The sequence below is a fragment of the Ciona robusta genome, chromosome 10 (assembly GCF_009617815.1).
Source record: "Ciona robusta chromosome 10, ASM961781v2".
NCBI classification, from domain to species: Eukaryota; Metazoa; Chordata; class Ascidiacea; order Phlebobranchia; family Cionidae; genus Ciona; species Ciona robusta.
Window position 1 is genome coordinate 3,035,278 of NC_143244.1, and position 12,548 is coordinate 3,047,825.

Sequence of the window (12,548 nt, forward strand, 5' to 3'; positions counted from 1 at the left end):
ACAGTTCATTAATTCAAGAAGTCTTATTACATTTATTTATTATAATAAATATCCATTGCACTTAATATGTTTATAACACACAATAAAAATAAACAAAAAAGATTTTTATATATGAACCCATAAACATTGCGTAGAATATTATAAAGCATATTTTATTGTATATGAGTCTTGTGGCAAAGCACAGCAGAGGACCTGGGATGTAAGCCAGTTGGCCCATTGCCGCAACAGCATATACACATGTATTTTTAAACCGTTAGCTCTAACCAGCAGTATTCACTAGCATTGGAACTGCTTCAAACCTCTGACTTCGGTGATAAAACATACACCACTTACAACAACATCAAGAATAACAGCAAATTTTTGTCTCTTCAATGTTCAAGAGAATTTTTTTGTTTTCTTATTCTTCTCTTTTCCATATTATCACCATGCCCTATGAATGAAAATCAGTCGGTCAACGAGTTTTTGTGTCTGTGGATCCTCTTTTTGTAAATTCACTCTTTAAATAGAAACTATCTGGCACCACTGGTCATTAGCATACCTAGCCTAAAACTTAGGGTTCGAGGTTTGGCTACTATTTTGGTAATTGCTTTCACCCTGTGGCCCAACTGGTGGCTGTCTATATTGCAAGCCATAAACTAAAAATCAAAATAAACAAGAATAAAAGAATTACATTTATTTGTTCAATTTAAATTATCAATTAGAAACTAACCCCCACCTACCTCTGTATCACATGAAGCTAACATACTTTCGTCGTGATTAAACGAAACTGCCAACACAACAGCTGAATGTCCCTGTAGTCGATTTACACAAATTTTGCTGCTGCTTTCGATGTCAAAGAAGCAAACACTCATGTCTTCACTACCAGTCACTGAAAACATACATCGAAATTAGTATTTAAAGCACCACAAATCAAATAGGTTATATAATTATGCGGTAAGGTAATAAAATGACTCATGATTTTCTCCCCTACATGCAAATTAATGGAAAAATTAAACATTTTAGACATTTTGCAGAATTATATAATGTAATACATAAGTAGTATAGTACTGTGGGGTGAGATAGATATCATCAGCAAAAAACATTTCTCTAAACTTGTTTTCAATAATTTACAACAATGATATACAGTCGTAAAGACGTAGGTAATTGTACTATAAAAGAGATTTAAAACATGAACCTTCTTACCCCAATATCTATATTGACTAATGACTAGGACTGTGGAAAAGTTAACGGTTAACCGAACCCATAAATTCAAATCGTTAACCGAATTGTGACGTCATAGGGCATACGCGTATATCAGTATCTGTCTTATTCACACAAAAGGCATAGTCCATACGTACATCCCAGCATAGTCCATACGTACATTGTAAAGTTGCCTTTACATACGAAAAATGGAGAAATACACAAAAAATGGGAAATTCACAGCCCTACTAATGACATTTTACTTACCAACACAAGCTCCTTGTCTAAATGACATAAGAGGGCAGAACATGCTCCTTATCAAGTGCTGACTGTGTTTTATTGGAAAACTTTTCTTGAACTGAAGCAACCCACGGTCATCTACAACTCTAAAAAAGTAAAGTTCTTAATTTTTATTTATGTTTTAAATTTATACGTGCCGCACTGAACAGTGTGTAATTTATGCTCATGTTACAAATTGACAATGGGTACAAGGCATATGCGTGGGGATGCACATTTCAACATATTTTGAAACTCTAGAATATAATAGAAAACTTTTTTTTAATGTATCAGCTTGTTTACACCACAAAGTGGACTTGCTGGAGTATGAGCTATGAAATAAAGAAAACTTGTCTCATTTGGTCATTTTTGCGATGTGATAAACAGTTGCAAAATTTTCCTTATTTTGGCGTTTTTGCACCATATGTTACGCTTTTTTTTGCAAAAACTTTAGAACGACGCATCCCTACACATGTGTCATATTTTATTTTTAAGTGAAATTTAAAGTGACATTGTTAAAATGCAATTATACTCATGAATACATGACACCCCATGCACCGCTTACCCAATGTCTATATTATGAATTACATTAGGCTGTGGCACACTGGCACTGAATATTGAATGCAAGAGAACATACTTATTATAATTTGATAGACATTATGGATATTAACATACATATTATAGTTGACAGACATTACCCAAAACAAAAACATGACAAGTATATCTCAAAACAATAGTCATATTTTAAATTAAACACCTGTATAAGCAGAGCACATCAGCAGCAATGTTCACCAGCACAGAGGGATCACGTGCTTCCCTACTTATCCATGCACGTGCTTGTATTGATGTCAGTGGCCGACCAGCGTGAATTACCATCTGATGTGCTTTACGAAGTTGACCCGTTGATAAATCAAATGAAAATGAATAAATGATACCCTGTAAGCATCGGTAAGTTATTTTTAAATGCAGGGGATGTAGGGATAGTTAACATGCATCCTATAAAATAAACTGAGTTACAATGTTTATGTATTAATACCTGATCATCTCCTGCCCATAAAACTTTTCCTGAAGAATCAAATGACATGCTAAGTACAGCACCAGATAGTTTACCATTTGCTCCCTGGAAATGTAAAAAATAAAAATGCATTTTATTTATTACATAATAATTAAACTACTGTTTAACTAACAAATTAAATATTGTTGGTTTTCAACTTTTTATTGCCAGTGTATGTGACAAGTTTTCGCAGACACTTAACAGTTAACACTCATCACCACCTCGCCCTATCCATAAAATAGATTCAATTTGTTTTGTCATTATTATTTCATTTACCAAACCAAATGCTATCGTAAGCGGAGATTCTGTCATGGCCCCAACAAACAACTAGTGACAAGGGAATATTTATTGGGAAAGCGTTGTTGTATGTCCTTCTAGAATGAAACTCCCTTTTCTTATCAAACTGTTGTCTGAGCCAGGGATATATATATATATGTATGATTACCATATACCATTTAACTTCCCCTTTTGTAAGTCACTGTCCATTACAATATATGTAAATTACAAAGGTTGAATTTCTCATCAATACAAAAACTCCCCTTTCGTGTTTTTCCAGTTGAAATATTCACCACGGCAATTTGACCGCTACTGTTGCCAAGAACTACCATGTTGTTATTAATAGGTTGAAACAAACAACAATGTATCGCACATTCTTTCATGTTAACAACTGAACTGGAATAAAAAGAAGGTTGGACAAAAACCTTTAGTAAGCCTCACTGCAACCCAACCCATGAAGCATAGAAATTGGTATTGAATTCAATGTCACATTGTGCTATATATAACACAATGCTGAGGTTTAAGCCAGAGTTTGGCCAATTACTTTGACACCGTACAGCAATCTATTGTGACCACTGGATTACAGCAATATCGGTTAAATGTGAGGGACACATGTGATGTAATACAGCTATCATTAAGAGTACCAGTATCGAACCTGGTATCGTTTGGTTAAGGTGTAATCACCCAACCATTGAGCCATGCCGAATGCTCAGCTTTCAACATACCTTGTTATTGCTCGAATACAGGAACCGCTTTGACTTTGCCAAAGTCTTAATGTTGCATCAAGTGATACTGACACTATCAAATCATTGGAGAGAGACCATGAGAAATCTGTCAAAAATTTCAATTGTATTTAAAATAATATGGTAGATGGTTAACAGCATTAGTGTTTTTTGTTGGCACTATTAGTTATTTTATAACTTTTTTCGTTTTATTCTAACATAACAAACATATACATAAGTATGTTGAATAGAACAATAATGTACCTCTATTCAAATTCTAATTCGCTTTTGTTAAAAATGAGGAATGGAAACCAATGTTTAAACAACCAACCTGTAACTCCATCATTGTGGCCTTTCAATGTTACCAACACTGTAGGTTTGGGAACAAGTTGGCAGATAGAAATGGTCCCATCCATACTTGCATATGCAAGAAGGTTCTTTTCATCATTTGCAAACTTTATAGAGGTAGCTGGTGGAAAAAATAAACAAATTATGTAACTCGTATACTAAGCATTATTAGGTCTAAATCAGTTTTTACCCTGCTGTCAAAATGTTCATGCAAACAAGCAGAGCCAACGCATTTGTCCAGTGCCATGGTTTAGTGATTTAGGCGCTTGCATCATAACCAAGGAGACCCATTTTAATGCATGACCACAATATTAATATTGATTGGCGTATGTGACCTTGGAAAAGATATTTATGGACATGTCTCCAACCCGGTAGTCAGTAATGGGTTTTTCAAATTATACGCCATATCGAAGCAAAATTATACACAAAGCTGAAAAGTGTGGCACACGAAGATAAAGATGGTGCATAATTTGTGTCCGACTGTAAATGCAGCAGGTTGAGGACAGAAGTCGATGACAGACTGAGTCCAAGATACTACCATGAGATTTAGTCTATAACCCTAAGGTTGTGGATGAAGTTGATTGGTTTGATTTGCGCCGGTGACATGAAATACTTAGATGGGCTCTGCAGATATTGGGGTAAAGGTCCATATCTGGCCCAAAACCCAGGTTCTTGACAAGGACCTCACCAACAAAGAATAGAATAGAGCCAATTTACACTACATTAATTTTAAAAGTGTTTTTCATTTTGTTAAGAAATCATAAGGGGGTCACCTATGCTGTATATTGGTAATATTATACACATATATAGGCTAAGAATATAATTTCCTTTTTGAATTCAAAGCGTGTCGATACATTGATTTGATAATTGTAATGGTATCTTACCAGGACATCCTATGTGTTCATCAAATATGTGGTGCATTCCAACAAAAGCATAATTTTCCCCCACACTTTTACCACCCACCATTGCTCTGGGAAATACATATTAAGCCTAAATATCTAATAAAGGTTTTTAATTTTGATGGTATCTTGTGTAGTGCTTAAGTTCACATGGCACAAAACCTAGTATGGAAGGTAAGACTACCCTTAAGATTTCTGCATTTCATTATTCAGCAAATATTAACCAATCATTTCACAGCAATGCGCGTCTAAGGTCTAACTACCACTGCCTCTCATTTAATATAAAGTTGAGCATCTATGGTTACATAGGCAGTTAATGTGTGAAGCCGATGAAAGCATGTAGATAACCTGCTGGCATCTGCTTGGTTGGTAGGAACAACATCACTAGAAAATCGATTTGTTTGAACTTCAACTTTTTCCTCCATTGTCTGTAACAATGATTTTATTTAGTCAGAGAGTAATTAAACACAGCACGTCATATGTAGACAATTATTGCAAACAGTAGCCCTATTTGATTATGTTAGCATTGTTGAAACCATACGTCCAATTGTCACCAATACTATTAATACCACGTGGTGAAATTGCGCATTGATGTTGCAATCACTTTCAGTATGTTTACAGTTGTTGTGTAAAGTATTGTCGCCTTTGTGTGTATGTTTCCTTCACCTAACATTCCTTTCGCAGCGACTCTACTAAGGGATACACATTACAGAATAATTAGGGATTCCAGGATATCCTAGAATACTTTATTTCGAATTTAAAATCATTTTGTATTTATAAGAAAAAACATATAAGGCCAAAATGGCCAAGCTTAAACGTGTAGCAACCTTAGAAAAGACGCTGCGAAACGTTTTCTCTCGAAAGTCCCACAACCACAAGAATCTTTTTTTTTTCAAAATTGTTAAATTTTAAAAAAATGTTGGTTTAGTTTAAGAGATGATGTATAATGACATCATTAAACAGAATACCCAATTCCGTAATTAGATTCGAATACAAAAGGATTCGAGTCTCACAGATTCGAAATTCTGTGATGTGCATTCCTAACTGTAGTCATTCATTTTTTTTAAATATAATAAACACATTTTACACTGAACTTGAAATAGGTTTACGCTTATTTAGTAAAAGGTTGGTGGTTTTCCTACTCAGTTAAATAATAATGTTCTGGTTTTCTGTTCTCTAATGTAAAACAGAGTGGTTTTAGTCCCCTTTTAAACCTAACATTTGTTTTTTTTTTAAAAAGAGCTCTTCTGTCATTTCTTTATATACCCACATTTCAACTTTCTATACAGGTTTTCTTAATCAGGTTGAATGACATACAACAACGCAAAATAGTAGCACAGTAATCTACTGGAAGAGTTTATATTCTAACATTACATAGAAAGCAGTTTTTCATAAACATGGATCAACAACACAACACAGCACTCAGCAGGCTCTATTTTCATTACTTAAATTACAATCACACTATACAAAATATTACTTCTTACAACATAAGTTAGCGTGCACTTACACTTTCAGTCCTGTCCAAATGTAACACACTTCCCCGGACGCTTGCACTTCTAAGGCTGCTGTGGGGACAAAATCAATTCAATTACTATTTGCCATCGCCATGCCCATTGTTATGTCTGTGTAACTGAATCTAAATGAGCAACAATGCAAAACACACTTTGTTTAATATGACACTATGGAAATGAGTCTGGAGTATTTAGTATTAAAGGGAAAGGAAATAAACAGGAGATGGCATTGGAATTATTTTTTGACAATACTGTTTGTAAAATTTGAATAACAATAGCAATAGGATACTATGTGTTATCTTGTGGCCAGATAATCTTGAGTGGCAACTGATGGTTTTCAAGTTATTTCAAGAAATCCTAACCAACCTTGCTTCTGATATTTGCCCGTACCGATGTGCCAACAGTTGACTTCTTATCTTTAAATATTTCTTTCGAAATGTTGGGTCAACCTGGATAATTTGCTACTGTGATATGTTGTTAAATAAATATAATGGGTTTTTCCAAAAAATATACTTTTTAAACGCCACTGATTAAGTATTAAGCCAAAGGTTTATTTATAATGTGAAGGGTGTTAGATCCGACTAATAGGATGAAGAATCCAATGTTACTGGACTGTGGTATATTATTAAACACATGAATTAGGCATTTATCATTTATTACACAATAAAGAACTCAACTGTTTTCGCTGCTTCTCGTAGAAGTTGGCTTCGACGTCTTATGTATTGCGTTCCTGTTGATACGTAATGTTCATTATTTATTAAAAGTAAAATATATTCAATTCTTTATTTAGTGGTAAACTGTGCAAAACTATTTTAAAACTAAGTGTTTTTGCCAACAATTAAACTTTGTTCAATAAAATGTTAATAGGAGTGTAAAATTTAGTTGATGTTTATTATCTTTATTTTCTAAAGCTTAAGTTGCTTTGTATTAATATATATATATATATATATATATTTAACAACACAAATAGAAAATAGAAGTTTAAAGCAAAGTTAAACTTACGGAATTGTGAATTATTTGGAGTCCTGTACGCATTGTACCTTGCATCCAAAGCAAGCACATGCTGCCACGGTAGAGCCAATGTAACAACCATTTCATCAGTTAAACTACTTTCATTCTAAGTTTTTCTAGAATTAATTGCAGCGATTGAAACTTGGCAATGAAGAATAATAAGCAAGTACCAATGAAACAATGTGATACAAAAATTACGTGTTTTCCACAAACCGAAGAAGACCATATAAGACTTAAACAATATACATAAAACTATAAACTATGCTAATTCTAATGTAAATCTAAAAAAGCTGCCCTAGAGTATTTAGTTTGATAGCCCATGTTTTAACAAATCTTTTTTAAAGGTTGGGCTCATTAGAGAAAGATAACTTGCCAGAAAAAAAATATTAAATAAAAAATAAATATTGAATATTGTTAAAACAATCTGCATCGTGGTAAAATGACGAGGCCTATAAAATCAGTAACTGCAATTGGTAACTGCCGTATATTAAATTTTAATACTTTTAATGTGTTAATACAGGGAATTATGCTTCAGTAATTGTCACAGAATATAAAATTGCAAGATAGGTAACTAGAAACAAAATTGTACCATACATTATAACTGCAAAAAAGTAAACCTAATATACGTATCTTGACAATGCATAGTTGAGAATATTAGTATGGAGTATCTTTACATAAAAACTATTGTATTATATATACATTTCATATTGTATAAGGCACTCATAGTGAAAAAGTAATAGTGAAATTGCAATGTGGAATTATAAATACATAATGATAAACCTGCAGTTATAGGTGATAAAGGACACCTAAAAATTGTTAGTAAAGGCATGTCTACTCTTACTACAAATACTAAAACTATAATACGTGTTACAACTTACAGGTCCACACTTTGCACATTTTGGCATTCGGTAATAGGTACTGGCATATTGTTTTACTCTAACTGTAAAGCATGATAAATTGTACTATGAAAAAAATAGGCTGTTATAATGAAGAACATGGTGGCATGAAGACAAAAGGTTAAAACATACACAAAGAAAAACAGTTTTTACAGTTGTACGTACTACACAGTACTTTTGTTTAATAGGCTACTGAACTTTTTAACAAGATCTCTCCACAATAGGGTACTGCAGTTAACCTATGAAAACTTTAAACTGCAAGAGTAGATCATTAAAAGTAGGTCTATCTTCAGGATCATATGCCCAACATTGTAGCATGATGGTATACACACCAGGTGAGCACCCACACGGGCATTCAAGTCTTTTTCCTCCTTCCAACATGGCTAAGATCTCCCTGCCCTTTAAACCTGAATATGGTCGACTTCCATAAGAGAAAACTTCCCACAAAGTCACCCCAAAACTCCAGATTTCACCTTTGCTTGTAAACTTGTAATACAGGAGAGCTTCAGGTGCATACCAACGCAAAGGCCATGTCCCTGGCTGACTTGCTTTGTAGTAGTTATCAGATTCAAGAAATATTCGTGACATTCCAAAGTCAGATATCTTTGCAAAGTTTTCCGTCACAAGAAGTATGTTCCTTGCTGCCAGATCCCTATGCACTATATTCTTGCCCGACAGGTAAGCCATTCCATCACATACTTGGTTCATTAAAACCAAAAGTCGCTCTTCTGGAAAAGACTTTTCATTGTGCTGGGATAAAAAATCTTTTAAAGAACCAAGAGGTGCAAGCTCCATAACCAGCATCAGACTTCCAGAAGATTCCATGGCATCACAGATAGCAAGAAGACGAACAATATAAGGATGATCAAACTGCTGCATGAGCTTTGCCTCTTTCAAAAGATCATTTTTATTTGTTTCTATATCTGAACCTGTTAGATTCTTAACAGCACATGGGACAAATGAACCCATTATTTTACACTCACCAACTTTTACAGCGCCAAAATGACCTTTTCCAATATCACCTCTTATGATTAGTTTATCTGTTGTAATGTACAGATCAGGGGCAAGACTCGACTTGTCACTAAAGTTCATGTAAGGACTTTTGTACCCAATTGAATCTTTAGGCAGTGATGACCTGCTGAACCTATCCATTACTGGTTTTCCAACCTTTCCATTTAGACTTGACTGTGGCCGTTGAGAGACAGGATTTTCCGACAAGTTTAGTTGGTGCGGATTTTCCGACCAGTTCACATCAAGGCCATTAGCTGGCAGTAGAGACTTAAATTCAGCAGCAAGTGCCGAGGCGAATCCTGACAATCTTTTGCTCGATGCGTTGTGGGAATTTGTTCTTTGCTGTTGAGAGACCAGGTGTTTAAAGCAGTTTTGTGGAATAACTGATGCAGAAGTGCTTCTCTTGCAAGGGAGTGTTAATCTACAATGAAGATGAGAAATCTCCGGTGGCTGCTCCTCATGAAATTGAATAAGTTGTTCTAATGATAAAAACTCTGGAGGTTTTCCATTGATTGAATACTTAAGGTTGGAAGTATTCTGGAGTATTTTATATCTGTGTACTTTCTTATCGTTCACTACACTAAGAACAAAAACTCCATTTTCTTTAAACCGAATAAGATATATTCCATTTTTGTTTAATTCACGATAAGAATGAGAAAGTCGAACAGCGTCTTCTTGCCTCGTTATTTCCCCATGATACCATTCTTGCTCTTCATAGCTTACAGTTGAACCACTTCTACCTGGCCTTACTTGTGGTAATGGAGGCAAGGGCTGCTGATATTGTGGTGAGTGGGGTGGGGTTTGCGGTGGTGGTGAAGAGGCCACTTTTATAGGCCACAAAAGTTTTGTTTTTAATCCACCTTTTTCTTGCATGTAATATTTGCAAAGTGCTTGCGGTGAAGGGTGCTCACTGCCTTTATTAACACTATACCATCCACTTACTGTTGAGTGTTGTATGCTGTAATGTAGCACGCTGCCTTGGTAAGACACGGATATAGCATAACCATCAGGTTCCCTTAAACTTTTCCTCAACAAAAACGAGCCATCAACTTGCCCTTTCACCAACTCTGTAGCTTCAGAACGGGAAATAGGACCGTGGTAATAAACTTCATCATACAATTGACCTGCCATTAATGAATCTTAACCCAGTACCATATCAAACTAACCTATGATGACACACAAAAGACTTGACAGGGAAAAATGTATAGTTTGTTTACATATAGCTAACTGCGTGGATGCAGTCACCAGCATAATGGTCACTAGTCAGTCACAAGGTAATGATAATAATAATAAGAAGAATAATAATATTTGTCTCTGCGATTACGATAGCAAAGATTTAGAAATATTTTAAACAAAAAGACAGGATATAGTGACAAAACAACAGCTGTTAAAACACGCTTACAGTAGATACTAAACATGTAAGCTGAGAGATGATTTTTTTATTCAACTTTCAAGCATAGGCACTAGTAAAGAATCTTCCGGTACATAGCAGAATAGGCTGGTCGAAAGTGTTAGTGGTTGGTTGGTGGGTACTGGTTAGAGGGTTAGGTGTTGATGGTTAGGGTGTTAGTGGTTATAGGGGTTAGTAGTTGGAAGTTATAGGGGTAAAGGATTAGTGGTTAGCAAATAGGGTGGGGGGAAGACTCTTCACTAGCACCAAATTTTTAAATCTAATGCCTGCTAAACGAGGTTATATTCTTTCCTGGGTATTTTCTTCTACTTTAATCGGATATTTACGCTAAAACTATTAAATTTACTTTTCAACTTCTCGCCAAACAGAACAGGATACCAGGCGATTTTACGGTAATCCTTTAGCTGGTGGCCACCTGAAATTTTGGTTTCAAAATGTTCCTTAGGTCTCACTGATACCCACTGTATATTTTTTGGAAAAAACTCGGGCGTTCGTGTCGAAAATTAACTTTAAAAATGTGGGAAAACATGTCACCGTAATTCGTCTGATTTGCGTAAGGTTAACGATTTATTACGTCACAATCGCGGTCTGTTACGTCACAATAGTGGTATATTACATAGGTTACAAGACAGCATATGTCTGCCGACAATCGCTCTCTCTGCCGACAATCGTGAACTCGCCTTAACGCAAATTATTGAGCACGTTAGTGGTCATGTATACCCTTTTTGCATGGTAAAAAGTTAATGCGAATAGCGATCACAGAAATAAAAAAGAATAGAACGCGCATCTCTAATGTCGGCAAAGGAGAGAGGTGATACACTCTCTCTTTTTCGCGGGTCGTTCCCGTTTCCTATTGTAGTCAATCATGGCGCCCTCTATAACTTATAGAGGACGCCATGTAGTCAATGGAATCGATGGTGCTTTATGTAGTTTTTCTTTGTTTTTTTATTTAATTTAAAGTTAGAGGGTAAAACAACTATTTTTTAATATATATATATTTCTAACAAGGCGTTTGTTTGAAATAATTCAATTTATTAAATAATTAAATTTATTAAACAAGTGGTAAACTGTAAGCGTTAACCTACTAAATAACTAAACTGGCCTAATAAACTTGTATAGTTGGTGTAGTTTTTGAAATAAACAGCTGAAACCTCCCAAAAATACTATGCGCCTATCTTTTACAATGGAGACAAGGCGAAATGGGGACGGAGTTGGCGGTCACGTGAATAGAAAAAAGAATATATTACGGTTTTGGGCAGTTGCGCGTTCTACTCTTTTTTATTTCTGTGGCATTAACTCGTCATTTGATGATTTAACGATAGAAAGATAGCTAAATCTAACACTAACGCATTAAGATTGAATACAAGAGATCAAAGATCTAATGCGTGAGCACGTTAATTAAACTAATTAGCATAGTATTAATTAACCCTTTTACTACAACGGTCGACTGAGCTTGATCAAAAACTTTTAATGCATCCCCACTAAAATGGAAATAGTTTGATTCAGGCGTGAATCGATGTGAGGATTCCTTATCTCAACAACACGTGCCCTCCGAATTCCCCGACAATATAAGCGCTGTCTCGACAGTGCTGATTACTAGATCTGTTGGCCTAACGGTTATAGCGCGTGCTTTACTAACGTCATGTCGCGGGTTCGATCCTTGCCTGCCGTACCAATTATTTTGGATTTGTTTTCTTTTAATAAGAGATATAAAAAATACTAACATGTGTGCAGTTAAGTAATAAATGCGTAATAAGCTAATGTACACAAACATTTTATGTATTCTTTGTCGAACTTGTGTTGTTTCATTACAAATCTATTGTATTGCACTGGTTTGGTTTTAATAAGGAATAAAAATTGCCCCTAATAGGTTTATTTGACATATAATAGCAGTGGCGTCGATTTTATAAAAATGTAGGGGTTGCGATATTAAAACGTATTAGCTGGAAGTCGG

General features: G+C 35.0%; 2 protein-coding genes across 2 annotated transcripts; both read right to left on the reverse strand.

The window, feature by feature from the left end:
* Positions 1-21: 21 nt before the first annotated feature.
* LOC149729566 (WD repeat-containing protein 13-like) lies at positions 22-7,406 on the reverse strand. The gene is made up of 14 exons (XM_089885728.1): positions 7,268-7,406; positions 6,943-6,995; positions 6,632-6,714; positions 6,262-6,319; positions 5,103-5,182; positions 4,740-4,825; positions 3,839-3,976; positions 3,511-3,616; positions 3,045-3,181; positions 2,492-2,571; positions 2,213-2,391; positions 1,447-1,565; positions 720-868; positions 22-430 (listed from the first exon to the last, which is right to left on the reverse strand). The coding sequence occupies exons 1-14, from the start codon at positions 7,356-7,358 to the stop codon at positions 398-400; spliced, it is 1,392 nt and encodes a 463-aa protein (XP_089741854.1). The 5' UTR covers positions 7,359-7,406; the 3' UTR covers positions 22-397.
* LOC149729567 (tyrosine-protein kinase SYK-like) lies at positions 7,388-10,663 on the reverse strand. The gene has a single exon (XM_089885723.1). The coding sequence runs from the start codon at positions 10,312-10,314 to the stop codon at positions 8,407-8,409; it is 1,908 nt and encodes a 635-aa protein (XP_089741849.1). The 5' UTR covers positions 10,315-10,663; the 3' UTR covers positions 7,388-8,406.
* Between the last annotated feature and the right edge of the window lie 1,885 nt (positions 10,664-12,548).